General features: G+C 46.3%; 3 protein-coding genes and 1 pseudogene across 4 annotated transcripts; 2 read left to right on the plus strand and 2 right to left on the minus strand.

The window, feature by feature from the left end:
• Positions 1-5,269: 5,269 nt before the first annotated feature.
• On the minus strand, positions 5,270-9,157 carry LOC109759934 (uncharacterized). The gene is made up of 4 exons (XM_073502411.1): positions 9,042-9,157; positions 6,279-6,393; positions 5,764-6,183; positions 5,270-5,489 (listed from the first exon to the last, which is right to left on the minus strand). The coding sequence occupies exons 2-4, from the start codon at positions 6,387-6,389 to the stop codon at positions 5,340-5,342; spliced, it is 681 nt and encodes a 226-aa protein (XP_073358512.1). The 5' UTR covers positions 6,390-6,393; positions 9,042-9,157; the 3' UTR covers positions 5,270-5,339.
• On the plus strand, positions 8,394-10,813 carry LOC123494375 (uncharacterized). 2 transcript variants are annotated; one of them, XR_012188114.1, is made up of 3 exons: positions 8,394-8,624; positions 9,064-9,201; positions 10,187-10,455. XR_012188114.1 is itself a non-coding variant. In XM_045230077.2 (2 exons), the coding sequence occupies exons 1-2, from the start codon at positions 9,153-9,155 to the stop codon at positions 10,548-10,550; spliced, it is 399 nt and encodes a 132-aa protein (XP_045086012.1). In that variant the 5' UTR covers positions 8,876-9,152; the 3' UTR covers positions 10,551-10,813. The 2 variants fall into 2 exon arrangements, 1 of the variants encoding a protein (XP_045086012.1); XM_045230077.2 differs by lacking the exon at positions 8,394-8,624 and having other exon boundaries at positions 8,876-9,201; positions 10,201-10,813.
• A 657-nt stretch (positions 10,814-11,470) lies between these two features.
• LOC109783320 (sugar transporter ERD6-like 16) lies at positions 11,471-17,084 on the plus strand (annotated as a pseudogene).
• A 190-nt stretch (positions 17,085-17,274) lies between these two features.
• On the minus strand, positions 17,275-18,689 carry LOC109783322 (uncharacterized). The gene is made up of 4 exons (XM_020341933.4): positions 18,178-18,689; positions 17,967-18,045; positions 17,769-17,856; positions 17,275-17,674 (listed from the first exon to the last, which is right to left on the minus strand). The coding sequence occupies exons 1-4, from the start codon at positions 18,628-18,630 to the stop codon at positions 17,524-17,526; spliced, it is 771 nt and encodes a 256-aa protein (XP_020197522.1). The 5' UTR covers positions 18,631-18,689; the 3' UTR covers positions 17,275-17,523.
• Between the last annotated feature and the right edge of the window lie 486 nt (positions 18,690-19,175).

Raw genomic sequence — 19,175 nt, forward strand, 5'->3', positions numbered from 1 at the left:
AACTCCTTCTCCAGAAAGGACCCGTTCTTGGCAACGAAGATCTTTCCCTCGGATCTGAGGTAGAAGGTATACCCAATAGTTTCCTTAGGGTATCCTATGAAGACGCATTTTTCCGACTTGGGTTCGAGCTTTTCAGGTTGAAGTTTCTTGACATAAGCATCGCATCCCCAAACTTTTAGAAACGACAGCTTAGGTTTCTTCCCAAACCATAATTCATACGGTGTCGTCTCAACGGATTTAGACGGTGCCCTATTTAAAGTGAATGCGGCAGTCTCTAGAGCATAACCCCAAAATGAGAGCGGTAAATCAGTAAGAGACATCATAGATCGCACCATATCCAATAGAGTGCGATTACGACGTTCGGACACACCATTTCTCTGAGGTGTTCCAGGCGGCGTGAGTTGTGAAACTATTCCACATTTCCTTAAGTGTGTACCAAATTCGTGACTTAAATATTCTCCACCACGATCTGATCGTAAGAATTTTATTTTCCTGTCACGTTGATTCTCGACTTCACTCTGAAATTCCTTGAACTTTTCAAAGGTTTCAGACTTGTGTTTCATTAGGTAGACATACCCATATCTACTTAAATCATCAGTGAGAGTGAGAACATAACGATATCCTCCGCGAGCCTCAACACTCATTGGACCACACACATCGGTATGTATGATTTCCAATAAGTTGGTTGCTCGCTCCATTGTTCCGGAGAACGGAGTCTTGGTCATCTTACCCATGAGGCATGGTTCGCACGTGTCAAATGATTCGTAATCAAGAGACTCCAAAAGTCCATCTGCATGGATCTTCTTCATGCGCTTGACACCAATGTGACCAAGGCGGCAGTGCCACAAGTATGTGGGACTATCGTTATCAACTTCATATCTTTTGGTATTCACACTATGAACATGTGTAACATCACGTTCGAGATTCATCAAAAATAAACCATTGACCAGCGGGGCATGACCATAAAACATATCTCTCAAATAAATAGAACAACCATTATTCTCGGATTTAAATGAGTAGCCATCTCGAATTAAACGAGATCCAGATACAATGTTCATGCTCAAAGCTGGCACTAAATAACAATTATTGAGGTTTAAAACTAATCCCGTAGGTAGATGCAGAGGTAGCGTGCCGACGGCGATCACATCGACCTTGGAACCATTCCCGACGCGCATCGTCACCTCATCCTTCGCCAGTCTCCGTTTATTCCGTAGTTCCTGTTTTGAGTTACAAATATGAGCAACCGCACCGGTATCAAATACCCAGGAGCTACTACGAGTACTGGTAAGGTACACATCAATTACATGTACATCACATATACCTTTGGCGTTGCCGGCCTCCTTGTCCGCTAAGTATTTGGGGCAGTTCCGCTTCCAGTGACCACTTCCCTTGCAATAAAAGCACTCAGTCTCGGGCTTGGGTCCATGCTTTGACTTCTTCCCAGTAACTGGTTTACCGGGCGCGGCAACTCCCTTGCCGTCCTTCTTGAAGTTCTTCTTACCCTTGCCCTTCTTGAACTTAGTGGTTTTATTCACCATCAACACTTGATGTTCTTTTCTGATCTCTACCTCAGCTGATTTTAGCATTGAATATACCTCAGGAATGGTCTTTTCCATCCCCTGCATATTGAAGTTCATCACAAAGCTCTTGTAGCTTGGTGGAAGCGACTGGAGGATTCTGTCAATGACCGCGTCATCCGGGAGATTAACTCCCAGCTGAGACAAGCGGTTGTGCAACCCAGACATTCTGAGTATGTGCTCACTAACAGAACTGTTCTCCTCCATTTTACAGCTGAAGAACTTGTCGGAGACATCATATCTCTCGACCCGGGCATGAGCTTGAAAAACTAATTTCAGCTCCTCGAACATCTCATATGCTCCATGTTTCTCAAAACGCTTTTGGAGACCCGGTTCTAGGCTGCAAAGCATGCCGCACTGAACGAGGGAGTAATCATCAGCACGCTGCTGCCAAGCGTTCATAACGTCTTGGTTCTCTGGGATTGGTGCTTCACCTAGCGGTGCTTCTAAGACATAATCTTTCTTGGCTGCTATGAGGATGATCCTCAGGTTCCGGACCCAGTCCGTATAGTTGCTGCCATCATCTTTCAGCTTGGTTTTCTCTAGGAACGCGTTGAAATTGAGGACAACGTTGGCCATTTGATCTACAATACATAGTGTAAAGATTTTAGACTAAGTTCATGATAATTAAGTTCATCTAATCAAATTTTTAATGAACTCCCACTCAGATAGACGTCCCTCTAGTCATCTAAGTGAAACATGATCCGAATTCAACTAGGCCGTGTCCGATCATCATGTGAGACAGACTAGTCAAGATCGGTGAACATCTCCATGTTGATCGTATCTTCTATACGACTCATGCTCGACCTTTCGGTCCTCCGTGTTCCGAGGCCATGTCTGTACATGCTAGGCTCGTCAAGTCAACCTAAGTGTATTGCGTGTGTTCCGAGGCCATGTCTGTACATGCTAGGCTCGTCAACACCCGTTGTATTCGAACGTTAGAATCTATCACACCCGATCATCACGTGGTGCTTCGAAACAACGAACCTTCGCAACGGTGCACAGTTAGGGTGAACACTTTCTTGAAATTATTATAAGGGATCATCTTACTTACTACCGTCGTTCTAAGCAAATAAGATGCAAAAACATGATAAACATCACATGCAATCAAATAGTGACATGATATGGCCAATATCATCATGCTCCTTTGATCTCCATCTTCGGGGCACCATGATCATCTTCGTCACAGGCATGACACCATGATCTCCATCATCATGATCTCCATCATTGTGTCTTCATGAAGTCGTCACGCCAACGATTACTTCTACTTGTATGGCTAACGCGTTTAGCAACAAAGTAAAGTAAATTACATGGCGTTATTCAATGACACGCAGGTCATGCAAAATAATAAAGACAACTCCTATGGCTCCTGCCGGTTGTCTTACTCATCGACATGCAAGTCGTGATTCCTATTACAAGAATATGATCAATCTCATACATCACATATATCATTCATCACATCTTCTGGCCATATCACATCACATAGCACTTGCTGCAAAAACAAGTTAGACGTCCTCTAATTGTTGTTGCAAGTTTTTTACGTGGTTTGTAGGTTTCTAGCAAGAACGTTTTCTCACCTACGTATGACCACAACGTGATTTGCCAATTTCTATTTACCCTTCATAAGGACCCTTTTCATCGAATCCGTTCCGACTAAAGTAGGAGAGACAGACACCCGCTAGCCACCTTATGCATCTAGTGCATGTCAGTCGGTGGAACCTGTCTCACGTAAGCGTACGTGTAAGGTCGGTCCGGGCCGCTTCATCCTACAATGCCGCCGAAACAAGAAACGACTAGTAGCGGCAAGAAGAATTGGCAAACTCAACGCCCACAACTGCTTTGTGTTCTACTCGTGCATAGTAACTACGCATAGGCCTGGCTCATGATGCCACTGTTGGGAATCGTAGCATAATTTAAAATTTTCCTACGCTCACCAAGATGCATCTATGGAGTCTACTAGCAACGAGGGGAAAGGAGTGCATCTACATACCCTTGTAGATCGCGAGCGGAAGCGTTCCAATGAACGTGGATGACGGAGTCGTACTCGCCGTGATCCAAATCACCGATGACCGAGTGTCGAACGGACGGCACCTCCGCGTTCAACACACGTACGGTGCAGCGACGTCTCCTCCTTCTTGATCCAGCAAGGGGGAAGGAGAGGTTGATGGAGATCCAGCAGCACGACGGCGTGGTGGTGGATGTAGCGGGTCTCGGCAGGGCTTCACCAAGCTTCTGCGAGAGAGAGAGAGACGTGTTGCAGGGGAGGAGGGAGGCGCCCAAGGCTGTGTGTTGCTGCCCTCCCTCCCCCCCTTTATATAGGCCCCCTGGGGGGGCGCCGGCCCAGGGAGATGGGATCTCCAAGGGGGGGCGGCGGCCAAAGGGGGGGAAGGGGTGCCTTGCCCCCCAAGGCAAGGGGGAAGCTCCCCCCCCTAGGGTTCCCAACCCTAGGCGCATGGGGGGAGGCCCAAGGGGGGCGCCCCAGCCCACTAAGGGCTGGTTCCCTTCCACTTTCAGCCCACGGGGCCCTCCGGGATAGGTGGCCCCACCCGGTGGACCCCCGGGACCCTTCCGGTGGTCCCGGTACAATACCGGTAACCCCCGAAACTTTCCCTGTGGCCGAAACTGGACTTCCTATATATAATTCTTCACCTCCGGACCATTCCGGAACCTCTCGTGACGTCCGGGATCTCATCCGGGACTCCGAACAACTTTCGGGTTTCCGCATACATATATCTCTACAACCCTAGCGTCACCGAACCTTAAGTGTGTAGACCCTACGGGTTCGGGAGACATGCAGACATGACCGAGACGCCTCTCCGGTCAATAACCAACAGCGGGATCTGGATACCCATGTTGGCTCCCACATGTTCCACGATGATCTCATCGGATGAACCACGGTGTCGAGGATTCAATCAATTCGTATGCAATTCCCTTTGTCAATCGGTATGTTACTTGCCCGAGATTCGATCGTCGGTATCCCAATACCTTGTTCAATCTCGTTACCGGCAAGTCTCTTTACTCATACCGCAATGCATGATCCCGTGACTAACGCCTTAGTCACATTGAGCTCATTATGATGATGCATTACCGAGTGGGCCCAGAGATACCTCTCCGTCACACGGAGTGACAAATCCCAGTCTCGATCCGTGCCAACCCAACAGACACTTTCGGAGATACCCGTAGTGCACCTTTATAGTCACCCAGTTACGTTGTGACGTTTGGCACACCCAAAGCACTCTTACGGTATCCGGGAGTTGCACGATCTCATGGTCTAAGGAAAAGATACTTGACATTGGAAAAACTCTAGCAAACGAAACTACACGATCTTTTATGCTATGCTTAGGATTGGGTCTTGTCCATCACATCATTCTCCTAATGATGTGATCCCGTTATCAATGACATCCAATGTCCATAGTCAGGAAACCATGACTATCTGTTGATCAACGAGCTAGTCAACTAGAGGCTTACTAGGGACACGTTGTGCTCTATGTATTCACACATGTATTACGATTTCCGGACAATACAATTATAGCATGAATAATAGACTATTATCATGAACAAAGAAATATAATAATAACCATTTATTATTGCCTCTAGGGCATATTTCCAACATATATATGGTTCAGCAGCCACACGCATGCATATGTAGTTCTAGATGATATCGATAACGACCATCATTCTCAAGCCTGGGCGGTGGGTGTTCCTGATAGTAATTAGGATTGTCTGTCCAACATGAAGATTCTTGCCGACGAGGAAGCTCTTTCATCCAACCGAGTTGAAGTGTGTGCGACCGTGCGTGTCCACGCCGTACGCACAAGTGGTGACGGAGCCCCTCACGGTAAGGCGTATTCCAGCAGAGCCTTCTTCATCAGGCTTGATACCACAACTCTCAGATAGGCTCTTTGGCAATTTCTGAATAAGAAAAACATATCAATTAATAAGTAGCCTCACACGTTCTACACTATCAAAAGACAGTACTACATTTCTGCTAAGCATGAATTCTACTAATAAGTATATATGGATTCTACACTATTAACAGTTCTTTGGATTCTACACAAAGCATATATATCATCGGATTCACTAAGCATATAGATCATCGGATTCACTAAGCATATATATCATCGGACTCTACACTAAGTATAACAATAAAGCATATCATCAAATTACTACAGTAAATGCAACATACCATGATATGCCGATCAACCATGGTACTTGTCGGGCGAGTCACGAATGGCACCCCGACGAAGTCAGCACGTGGCGGAATGATGTCCCATAGGTTGCACACCTCCTCCTCGCTCAACCTCATTCTTTGAGCTACGATGGCTTCACCAAGTGGGTCGTCATCCTCCTCATCATCTTCATCATCTTCTTCTTTGTTGACATAAATCACGGCCAGCTTGGGTCTTTCTGCTCTGAAGGAGAAGCTGATCAACTCACCACCGGTGATACGCATGTGGGCGATGAAGCGGACCCATCCATCTCCTCCCACCTGCGTCATATTTCGTCCTATCTCGACCTCCATAGTGTAGGGGCCTCCAGGAGCCTCAAAGGTCACAGAGTCTCCGGTCAGCTTGTTGAATTCTGACCTCACAATGCATGGGACGATCTGTGTACAAAAACCAAAATGATATATACACGATGCATTAATGCCAATAACACTAAAAACAAAATAGCGGTTACTAGTTTCATATAATTTATTACCGCCGCATGAAGAAAACTAGACTCGAAGTAGATGCCGAACAGCGTGCCAGTTGCAAGGCTGCTGGCACACCTTGACTTGCACCGTCGACATGGTGGTGGTGGTGGCGCCATTTCCCTAAAGCAATATGATTAAAGGATTAACGGTCCAAAAAGTAAACATAAAGTTTTCAATACACATCAGGTTTTGAATAATATACACATCAGGTTCACATCATAGAGAATACACATGAGGTTCACAATAATTAAAACTATAAAAGGCAAACACCCCCTTGTTTTATTTTCCTGAAATTTACTAAAAATGGGCTCACTAACAGCATCAGATGGATGGCGATTTGGGTCCATAGGGGGCTTTGTCAATTTACACCCTGCTCCTTTGCCTAAAGAGGCATTGCAAAATTGACAAAGCCCCCTATGGAGAACAAGGAAGCAAAGTTTATATACAAAGATTCAGTTGCAGAAACAGAATTCACAAGTGGGTGAAAATGTAGCCAACATTTTCTACTACAAAATATAAGCACCAGACTAAGAGGTAATACAAGGGAAGAACAATCGCACACACAGACAAAAGATAGCATCAACCTGTCCTAATTAACACAGCAAAGTCAGTTTTCTCATTCAAGAAAACAGAGACATGAGACAGATCAGTTAGCATTTTTTTCCGAAACGGGTGTTAGCATATATTCAAATGCACACCATAACAACTTGGCAATTTGAGCATCACCACATACAGATACTCTCTTCAACCTGAAAGAGTATCGAATCAAGCATTGATTTTTTCCATGAAACCACATAACAGTGAGGGCTTCTTGGTCATATCTTTATATGCATCAACAAAGAAGCTAGTGGATCAAATTCACCATAGGGTAGCTCACGAGGATACAGACATTTAGACCTTTAAGAAGAACTGGCACAATCAACATCATTCAGATGAAAGGAGGAGCATTCACGACATAACCTTAGTGTCAGGAAAGAACCCCTCTCTAAACCCTAGAACACTAGGCACCGCCGCCGCCACTGCTCCAGGGACAGCAGCCAAGAATTGAAAACCAAGTTTCAATTATATGTGCTAAACTGCTAATCAAGAATTGAAACCCAAGTTTCGGTGAGCAACAAAAAGCCTCTACTTCTCTCACCTAACCCCTCTCTCTACTCTCTCCCCAATCACGCGAGGAAACAAGCCTGGAACACGTCGCATCGAAGCGCGGAGCCACCGTGCAATCCCTAAATCCCTTTCCCCCGCGCGAAATCCCAAAACATGGCGAGCCGCCGCGGTGAATCGATTGGAGCCTAGCTAGTGGTGGCGCGCGCAGGGAGGAGGAGATCAAGGGGGACTTACGGGGCTGGAGCGTCGGAGGAGGCGAGAGGCGACCGCGCGTGGTGGCGGCGCACGGCGCCGTCGACGGGGGTGAGGCGGCCGGGGAGGAACCCTAACCGCAGTGGCGTCGTCGGGCGGAGGGGATCGATTGTGAGAGTGAGGGGGTGCGGGGGGTGCTCAGGCCGGTTTTCTTTTCCTCTAGTAGTAGCGCTGGGTAGAGGCCGACGCTACTGCTAAGCCCACCAGCTGTAGCGCCCATTCGGAACAAACGCTATAGGTAAGTGGGCTACCGTTTTTGCCCTGCGGCCCATGTAACAGCAGCGCGGCCCAAGCTAATAAACGTTGTTGTTATTTAGTACTCCCTCCGTCCAAAAAAACATGTCGTGAGGGCATTTTTGCAGAAAAGACCTCTAGTTTCTCCCGACCAAACCCGCACTCCTTGTCCTCCTCCTCTGACAGAACCAGCAGCTGCGCTGCTCTCCGCCGCCGGAGCTTCGTTGCTCCCTGCCACCGCTGCTGCCCTTCTCCCCGCCGCTGCAGCTGCCCTGCTCCCCCGCTCTCCCGCCGCATCTGCCTCCTGCTCCGCCGCCGCAGCTGTCGCTCACCTGCCTCCTCAAGCTCCCCCCTTCCTCAAAAAAATCTTTGATTTCCCAGCTACCGCCGCGCTCTGCTCCGGCTGCGTCGGAACCACCGTCGGAGAGCCCGGAGGCGCTGGATCCGGACCACCACCAACAACCTAGAGGCCGGCGAGCCCGACGACGACAGGAGATGCAGCAGGCTAAACGCCGACGAGCCCGACGACAACGGCAAGCTAAAGGTCGTGGATTTGGGAGCGTGGAAGACGACGGCGACAGCTCCACGAGCAATACGGTCGCGGCGGGGTCTTCTTCGTTGTTTCTCAGGTGGAAAACCCGCGCCTGCGACACCGCGGCTGGGCTGTCCAGTGGGTAGCGCCTGCTAACTTGGCAGCAGCGGCGGTGGCTACAAGTTTTCTGCACTTCTGCAAATCATCCCCAAGTCCTACAGCCTGGGTCAACCTCCCTTTCCACTCCATGTTTACTGAATTTATTGAATATTTGCACTAGTTCTGCTAGTTTAGAGTTGGGAGTATTTTGCACAGTTAACTGAACAGTTTTGCAAGCATTCGATCTCTGGCAGAACACTATATTACGCGCAGAGTAATTATGTGATGTGTACTAGTGCATCCTTAATGTTTTGAGGATTTTGTTCAGTCGATAAGCAAGTCAACCTGTTTATTCTGATAGGCATTTTGTACAAGGAGTTACTTCAAAGGTGAGGCCATGATCTGTGGTGTCTACTGAAGGCGTTTCAGTCAAAAACTTGCTTAAGCAAGAGCAGATTTACGAGCAAAAAAAACTCACTCCATATGTCTACTGTCTAGCACTTTGTGCATGAAATCTGCAACTTATTTATTCTCTTGAACTTACTAAAATGGTTTTCCCATCACAGATTGCCATGGAAATTAGCTGATCTGGCACCAGATATGTTGATGACAGAGCACTGGGCAGCCACTATCCTGTGTCCTCCTCCCCTGTTAAATGATTATCTGGAAATCAGCTGGCTTCCTGAAGAGAAGTAAAAGCCTTGGTGAGTAGAGGATCCTGCCAAATCAGAAGGATTTACCAACAAATTTCAGTACCATCACCAATCCATGATGAAATTGTAGTTTCACTTCACTGTACATAACCTTTATGCATTTTAGAAATACTCCATGGCAGTATCTAGTAACACTGTCAGTTACTGAATCTATATCTATAGTACTCCATGGCAAAGATTAGTGCATTTCTAAAATGGCAAAGATTATGGCACAAAGATTAGTTACATCACATCAAAATCTCAAATCTAAATTTGATGGAGTATTCGACAGCAGTCTCTGATTGCTGAAAGCATCTGTTGCCATATTATAATCTTTTACCACAAGTTTGTGACCAAGGAATAATACTGTTTTTTCACATATTGTCCTTCATTGTGAGATCTTGTGCAAATCCAAAAAAATGCGTGTCCATATTTAGGAGCAGTAACTTTGTTAGGAAGAAAGCCAGCTCTAAACAGAGTTACTCCATTTGATATGTTATATTTTTATCCTAGAGTAGATTGTTAGGAGATCTTGTTTTTATCTCTGAACTTGTATGATATGTGAACCCCAAAAAATGCATCATCGGACAGGTGCAGGTTGATGCCCCTCCATTTGTCACATCACAGACTAGACTAGGTGATCATTTTCTTTTTAAATGCTAGGAAAAGGGGAGGTGTTCACCATATTATAGAGAGCAGAAAGATTGATGGCTAGGGAAACCCAAGAAGTAAAAGGAACAGCACTGAAAGCAAATAGACCATGTAAATAACCAAAATTCATTCAAATAAATCCAAATGACCCAAATTAATCCTGATTGGAGTAAATTTTCATTGAATCCTAACTGGAGTGACTGAATTATCAACAGATCATGCATCTACTCCACTGACTGACTGAATTATCAGCAGATTATCAACATTAAAATCTGATGTGGTAACAGTTCTAGAGACAGTGTTTGTTCAGATCATAATTGCTCTGCATCTACTGATTTTTTTTCAGTTAACATTGTTCAGAGCACAAGGAGCAGAGAAGCAACTCTGTACAATACTGTACCTTCTTCCTCTTGATGATAGGAGCTCTGGTGGCAGCACAAGCAGCAGTGCAGAGGGGCAGCAGCAGTATGGGCAAACGAGCAGCAGCAAATGAGCAGCAGTATGGGCAGACGAGCAGCAGCAAACAAACAACAGTATGGGCAGAGGAGCTCCACCGGCGGCAGGGTAGAAGCAGACGCACGGGCGCGCGAGCAGGGGAGAAGGAGCAGCAGGGGCTCGCGCAGGAGATTGATGAGCACGCGCGGGCAGGGGAGAAGGAGCAGCAGGGGCTCGCGCAGGGGAGGAAGCGTGCGAGCTCCTGGTCCACCTGATCGTTAGGCAGGTTCCGGCAATGCCCGTGAGGAATTGCGGCCGGGAGGAAATGCGGCGGCGCACGCGCGGGGCTCAAGGAGGATGCGTGTGAGCTCGAAGAGGATGCGCGGGAGCTCGAAGAGGACGCACGTGAGCTCGAGGAGGACGTACCGGGAGGTTCCGACGACGCCCGCAGGTAATCGCGGCGGGAGGGGATCGCGGCGGCGCAGGTCTGGGCGGCGGCGGCGCAGCAGGTACTTGGCGACGGCGGCTACGGCGGAGGTGGAGCAGGTACGTGGCGACGGCGGCGGAGCACTTCCTGCTGTGCGGCGAACCGCGCAGCTGGGCGGCGCCGGCCCCTGGCTACGACGGAGGAAGAAGACGGGGGCGGAGGGAGTTGTTTCAGATCGTTTTGAAACTAGGAGGGCTTTTTTGTAAAATCACTAATGAACTGCGCCCGCGACATGTTTTTCAGGACGGAGGGAGTAGTAGTAGCGTGTTTTCTACCCAGCGCTACTGGTAAATACCAATAGCGTGGGGTCATAAACAGGCGTACTGGTAAACTTCTATGTATAAGCATTTTCCTAGTAGTGCAGGGGAGTCAGCTGACTCGAATGCTGGATTAGTTCTCGCATTCCATATGAGTTTTCACTCATATACTGCTTATTTGCATGTTGCTTGCCCTGCACTGCATATATGTGTTTTTCCCTTCCAATTTTCGAAATTTTTGGGTTGCTCAAAACGGCACGAGTGCATGCTCGGATAAGTATTTTCCTGTTGCAGTTTCAACTTTAGACTCTGTACACACTGTCTCTGTAGATGGGATGAAAAGAGATACAGTACATGTCATACTTTATTTCAGAGAATTTGATTCAGCGTCCGAACCGAAAACGTGTTGCCGCGTAAAAGTACGATGATACGTAGCAGAGATTGCACAACCAGAAACATGTGATCCCCAGCATTTGGAGCTGAAGGCCACGACGGATGGCTGCCGCGCTCCCTCCGTCGACCGCCCCGCCGCTCCTCGCCCGCCGCTCCGCGGCAGGCCTCGAACGCAGCCGGCGGGCGCGGCGCGGGCAGTACGCCGCCGCATGGCATGGCGGCTGCCGTGCGCGCCGGTTGCCGGCAGCGGCGACCGCCGGCGCCGCATCCGGCCTGACGCGGAGAGCCACGGCTGTGGCGGCGGCCGCTCGGGCCGGGGAGGGCGCGGAGGAGGGGTCGCTGCAGATGGTCCTGCTCAGCACCGCCGTGGCCGTGTGCGGTTCCTTCGAGTTCGGCACCTGTGTAAGCCTGCACCTACACTGCAGCTGCTCGCCTCGCTCCATGTCACAACTTTGCTTCGCTTCCGATGTGGCTATGATCGAGTGTATGATATGCAGGTTGGGTATTCTGCGCCGGCTCAGGCTGGAATCGTCGGCGACATTGGACTGTCCAATTCACAGGTTGGTTGGCACGAAGTCATCACCCGTCTTTTTTCGTTGCTGTAGATTGCTATATGTGATTTGTATGGTAAGAGCAGTAGCAGCAATACAGGTGCAATTTCATTTGATCAAACGAGGAACAACGAGGAATGCCATCAGTCAAACACTTCACTATGTTTTTTTTTTTTTCAAAATGCTTTGCTGAGGCAAGGGCAGGACCTCTCTCATTTCATATAAGAGAGTCGTCTAGTGCCCTAGTTAATTGAAGAAAACTCGGTGAAAACCAAACTACAAACACTCAGGACACGGCAAGAAAATTGGAGCTTGGGGGGTAGGGATGTAAATGGCACGATTAACGGTGCCACAAAGTTCATTTAAATTTTTTTGTTAGCTCGACAGTTCATTTTCCCAGAGAAAAGTTCTTGACTGTCAGACCGATAAGTGGGCTTAGACGGTCTGCTGGTACTTAGGGGTAGGTTTAAACGAAACCAGGCGAGGGCAGGAGCTCTGCTATTTCACTTTGTATTGGAACTAAATAAAGATATTGTTTGTAACAAAAGGCCCTGTTAGATCTTTTTAGATGATCAGGGAGCACCTCCCCGGTTCCATTAATCAACTCCCAAGTTACAACCAGGCAAAGTATCAAGGCAAAAAAGCAGGGATTGCACGCAGGGCAGCAAAGTGAAAACAAACATCGCAACTAAAAACTGCTAACAACCAACGAGTTCAGAAAGCAACACCAGGTGGGGCTCTCTTTTAGCCGAAACTAGACGTTCTTGGCTTTCTTCAAGCTTCCAAACAGCAGGAATGAAAACAGGTTGAACCCCTCTAAAATTAATAATACAGTATGATGACTACTCCCTCCGTCCCATAATATAAGAGCGTTTTTGACACTAGAGTAGTAGAGTACTGACCTTTATTCTCCAGCTGCCAAAGCAGAGAGTCAACATCAGAGCTAAAATTAACACTATTGGCTACCCCTGCCAGTTCATACCACTTCTCCATTATGGCTGGTGAGAAAGATCTCCCAAAGGTGAGTTTAAGTTGAGATCCATCCCAGGCAACCTGGAAAGTTGTGTTTTTGTTTTTCATTGAAGATAAGATACAAATCCCAAAATTGGATTGCCAGGCAGGATGAACCGAACCAAGTATCTTCCCAAAATCTCACTTTGGCCCCATCACACCAATAACCCATCTATAACAAAATTTGACGAATCTAATCACAGAAATAACCCCTTTCCAAAACACAGGTATTCACAGAAGAGCTAGTAAAGATATTTGGTGAGTTGGTATTGCATTCGCTGTCAATGCTCTGTTAGATCCTGATGGTCATGATCTTCATTGCTTTAATAAATAGACTAATTATGATTGATGATTACCCTTGTAGTATGGCATCTTTGCATCTGTCTTGACGGTTGGTGCAATGGTCGGCGCTCTGACCAGTGGCCGCCTTGCAGACACTCTTGGACGCAAAATGGTGAATTACTTTACCCAAATCATACTACTTGAATTGATGACTGAGATGGCTGGCATAGTCCTCACAATATCTGTGCCATTTGCCTTTGCCACAGACCATGCGGCTGGCAGCAATTGTAGGCATTTTTGGTTGGCTTGCTATATACCTAGCCAAGGTATATACATTCCTTGCTCCATGAGCTAATTTCGTTTACAGATGTCGTTTGTTGTTTCAAGAGCTTGAAAAACTGCCTTCATGACATGAAGGGCGCAACGATGCTCTGCTTGGGACGAGTCTTGCTGGGCTACTGTACAGGGGTCCTTTCTTATGTGGTGAGCATCTCCCTCTTAACTCTCAATATGCACCTGACTTTTCATGCTGTTTTGATCAAAAAATGTACTGTTCATTCACCGCTTGATCGACATAGTAGCATTCTACTGCACTAAACATTACCCACATGCACAGGTACCTGTCTTCATATCTGAAATAGCACCAAAGGGTCTCCGAGGAGGCCTTGCAGCCTCAAACCAGGTTGGAGAGAGCTGGACAATGTGCACGAAATGTTAGAAAAGGTTTGAAACTGACAGTTACATCTGCGAGTGCAGCTGTTTATTTGTTCAGGGTGTTCAGCTGCCTACATCATTGGAGCAACGATTTCGTGGCGCTCTTTGGTTATCGTGGGTAATAAATAATATCCATTACTATCTTACCTGCATATGGAATGGCATGACCATTGTCCAAGAAAAATCAGCACAACATTTGCATGTTTGTGCAGGATTAGTGCCTTGTGTGTTCCTCCTCGTGGGTCTTCCCTTCATTCCCGAGTCTCCAAGGTGGCTGGTATGGTTGGTTGTATCTACTAACTTGGGTGTGTCACATGGTCGCATAATGGCAAATACTCCCACCGTCCCGAATTACTTGTCGCAGAAATAAATGTACCTAAACGTATTTTTAGTTTTAGATACATCCATTTCTATTACATTCATTTCTGCAACAAGTAATTCGGGATGGAGGGAGTATATGCAAGCGAATAATCGAATGTGAAACAGAACCTAATGAATAGTTAACCTTTACTGAAGTTATCCCTCAAAAAAGTAAAACATTTGCTGAAGTTATAGATTCTCATAGTAGGTTTTCGTTATGAAGTTCATTCTTCAACAATATGACAGGCCAACATCGGGAGAGAGAAAGAATTCCGTGCTTCACTACAAAAGCTTAGGGGTGAAAAGGCTGACATATCTGGAGAGGCTACTGAGATTATAGTTTGCTTCTTCCCTAAATTGCTCCGCTTATCAACATATAATTTGGGGAAGAGGATATTCCAAAAAACGATCTCTTATTCTTATGCAGGAGTATGTTGAATCAGTTCTGGGTTTACCTAAGGCCAGGATTCAGGATTTGTTTCACAGTTAAAATATGTATGCAGTCATTGTAAGAACTAAGCAATTTCATCAACCTACTTCGTTTCCGAAAGATCTTATTTTTCATCATCATGAAAGAAGTTCTAGCTTTGATGCACAGGTGGGCGTCGGCCTGAAGGTCTTTCAGCAACTGGGGGGAATAAACGCATTAGGCTTCTATACAAGCTATATCTTTTCATCTGCAGGTATCCAAATGCTACCAAATTAATTGTGCCATTTTACTGACGAGGGAAACATTCTGTAATTGTTCTTCCCCTAAACTTCAGGGTTTTCTGGTAAACTTGGGACCACATTGATCGGCATTATTCAGGTTCAGGATTGGCTATTCTCGTCAATAACTGTAACTGGCTTGCTGGCTGTATCAATTTCTATAACTATAATTGTTTCAGATTCCAATCACGTTACTTGGGGCCCTTCTCATGGATAGGAGTGGAAGAAGAACCCTTCTACTGGTATGGATACTTCAAAACTGAGCTGATGCACTTACCTAAAAAGAAAGCTTCATTTTTTTTATATTCTTCTATTAATTAGGTGTCTTCATCTGGCACATTTGTGGGCTGCTTTCTTACTGGGCTATCATTCTACTTCAAGGTAACCGTAAACTTGTTTATTCCATGGGGCAGTCCAACTTAAAATTTGAACTGGAAATCATTTATTGATGCTAAGTTGCTAATATAAGCCATTACGAAATCTCGGGAAGAAACTTGTCATGGTTTTTAGAAGTTCTGGCTGGTCTTTTTGCTCATCAATTTTTGTCTCCTTCAACACTAAGTTGATTTGTTCATCACATAGTTCGTATTTCTCAAACCGCGTCAATGGCAATGCAGATATGTGGAACTTAACTATCTGATAATAGTAGTGCCTGAATGCAAAACATAAGGTAACCGCGGTTATTAAAGTTCCCAGCTAGTACGGAGTATTTGGCAATGGGACAAAAATACCAGACTGCACAAGCACCGACTTCCATGTATGAGGCTCTATTAAATAAACATGATTGAAGGGTGAAATATCAACAGATCAAGCCGATCAAATCGACAAAAATAAATAGTTGAATAAACGTGACCTGAATTTACATTTCAGAATGTTCGGTGTCTATCATTATACAGAGTATTGACTTTCTATCTTTTTCATGATCACAGGCACAAGGACTGTACACACAATTGGTTCCTACATTGGCTCTTTACGGCATACTGGTACAGAAATTACGTAACTAAAACATCAATAATTTTGTGTGATCCCAATGTAAAAATGAAAAATTGTGTACATAGTTCATCACCACCTAGACGTCTAAGATGGCAATTTTTGCTGGCATAACATGTCTGAACTCCAGATATGTAAATTCTGACTCCTTACTGAATAGGCATACTATGTGGCATACTCAATTGGAATGGGACCTGTTCCTTGGGTTATCATGTCCGAGGTATGAATATATCACCATGAAGTTAATTAGGGATGATGCTCCGTTCCGGGTAATCTGTAAGGAGCCCACGTTTGTAACTGACGACATCTCATTGTTTATTGGCAAAGATATTCTCAATCAACATGAAAGGAATAGCAGGAAGCTTGGTAACCCTGGTTAGTTGGGTTGGTTCATTCGTGATATCGTATTCGTTCAGCTTCCTTATGGATTGGAACTCTGCAGGTAAGCATGTTCAACCCTTGTATAAGTAGGACAGTTGGAAAGAAAGTAGAATATCCACCATTACCCACTCATGTGACAGCCGAATGATAACCCATCAGCAAAAATATGTTTGTAAAGGAGTTATCGCCAAGGTTTGTATATCGTTTTCTACAAAATTATATGTTGCTTCGTTTCTCCCATGAGCTTTGGTTCCACTTACCACTCGATAGTTCTCCAGTAAATGTTTTTGCTTCAGTTTGTTTTTATTTCTACGTGTAGGCACATTTTTCTTGTTCTCAGCAGCGAGCCTGGTTACTGTGTTGTTCGTGGCAAGGCTAGTGCCAGAAACTAAAGGGAGAACACTCGAAGAGATCCAAGAATCGCTAATGGCCGGCACATGACAGGTTAAGAGGGAGGACTATGTATGGCTGGCAGGGCCATTGCAAATTTATGTCTACAGATCTGAGAAAAGGAACTGATATCTTTGTATTGTAAATTCCCGTGTACCTCTTGTTAATCATTAGATTGCTTGGCCATGAGTGTCGAACTATCAATCAATTCCAGACAGATCTGTGTCAGATGATCTAATTTGGTTTGGTTGTGACCAAAAATTTACCATGATATCCTGACCGACAGTTACCACACTAATTTCACCAACGATTATGAACACAACAGAGCATCTTTTGTGCGCACAAATTTGCTTTGCTGGATGGCAGAGTTCATGTATTGGTTGAATGTCATTGGACGATGAAGCAGATTGCATGCTTGCGTGAGTTCATGTGCTTTCTGGTGGACTATATATCCAAGTATTTCTTACAAAGGATCAAAAAGGAAGGGCCAAAAGATGATATCATTCAGAACAAAACTTAGAGTGACACAAGGCTGTTATCATCAGAATTCGACAGCACAGTGCCAAAAAACACTCCGAGCAAAACAAAGAACAAACCCAACTCTGAGCAGAACAGGATTCTAAACTTAAATGTAGACTCATTCATAGGTGAGAATTAGGTACCAGTATTTGTGTTCCGGTTTTCAACTGCTTCGGTGAGTGAGTACCCTACACTCCGTAATCAATCAGGTACCAGTAGTATTTGTGGTATCCAACAATTTAACCTCGTTCATGCTTGCTTCATGCTTACTACTTTCCTCCCTTATGACCCGCTTGAAGTTTCCAAGCTCAGGAGAGTCCTGGCCATACACCATCTTGATGTTATCCACGCAAGCACTGCAAATGGCAGGCAGCAGATTAATCAATTCAGCATCGCGGAGAACTAACTGAACATGTATATACACGAACAACAGCGCAAGAGCCAGCAAACCTGCAGGCTTCCCTGTCGAACTTGCTGCGTGGCACGCCAAAGAACTCTTCGAAAACCTTCGGTTCGACCCTGCAGAAGAATGGCCGGTCTACAACACCCCCCAAAAAAAATTCATCCATAACAGCATCAGTTTTGTTTACACATGTGCACTGCGCCAAAGACTAAAACCAGGAGAACTCATTCTGAAGACTACTGTACCTTCGTAGATGTTGCAGGTTCGATTGGACTTGTCGTAGTTGTTGCACCATCCATCGGGACCAATCATGCTCTTGTACAGCTGCGATCATGATCAGCATGCTCCTTGTTAATTAACCGAAATTTTGCATCTATCGAACAAGAACCAGTCTTTTTGTAGTAAGTTCATAGATATATACAGCAGAAATGCTGGCTCTATTGGTACTGAGTCTACCTGGAGGTGGTCGGGGAAGTCGGCGAAGACCTCGTCGGGGGTGGGGAACTCGGGGCCCTTGTCCAGCTTGCAGCACGCGCCGCACCCCGTCGCGCAGCGCCACCGCACCACCCGCTTCGGCTTCTCCGGCGGCTGCTTCCTCAACTCAATCTCCTGGCCCTGGCCCGACGGCCCTTGCGGCGCCTCTTCCGCTGGGCGAACCTTCCTCCTGTCCTTGGCCGGCCTCGCGTTGGCCTTCTTGTTGCTGGGGATCTCGGAGTGCCCAGGCAAGGGCTGGGGCTGGGGCTTGGCCTCGCCCCGCCGCTGGCCCTTCCTCCTCTTCCCGCCCGATGGTGGTCCTGATGAGGAGGACGAGAGACCGGCGACAGCGACAGGCAGGAGGCCGGGTCTCCTCCTGGCGCCGGCGACGACCGTCGACGCCGCCCTGGCGGTGGCGGCCCGCAACATGAGCATCCTCTCCTCTGCTTCAACAGAACAGGAAGAACCTCGCTTATCCCCTCCCTGCCCCTTCCTCCTGCGTGCCAAGAGCCCAAGGCCAAATTTGCTGGACAACACACTGCGACTGGGCTCGCGCAGCCCAATTTGATCATGTCTAGGCCCACCGTTTTTAGCCCAATTTGTCTTTTTTACCATATAATAACTGATTCACTGAATTTGTCTAAAAAAATGGATTCACTGAATCTCCAAGTGCAGATTTTGAAGCTACCTCTTTTGTGCATGAGAGAAGAGGTTCAGCTCGGAGTGCGATTAGCGATGATGTTGGACGCCGAGTGTGACTGTCAATTCCTCCTATAGGCGTCCCTTGTATGATTGTATCCGAATGAACATTGATTTTTGAGAAAGCGCGGTAATTCGCACAAAATAAAATGTGGTTACATCTCCTCTCCGATTGTTCGTATGGAGAAAATAACGTGGTCGCTTAAAATGGCTACTAGAAGAATCAACTCAACAATATCGTCGAAAATGAAAAGAACCAAACACTACAAATATCTAAAAAG

Source organism: Aegilops tauschii, chromosome 6 (assembly GCF_002575655.3).
Source record: "Aegilops tauschii subsp. strangulata cultivar AL8/78 chromosome 6, Aet v6.0, whole genome shotgun sequence".
In the NCBI taxonomy this organism is placed as follows: Eukaryota; Viridiplantae; Streptophyta; class Magnoliopsida; order Poales; family Poaceae; genus Aegilops; species Aegilops tauschii.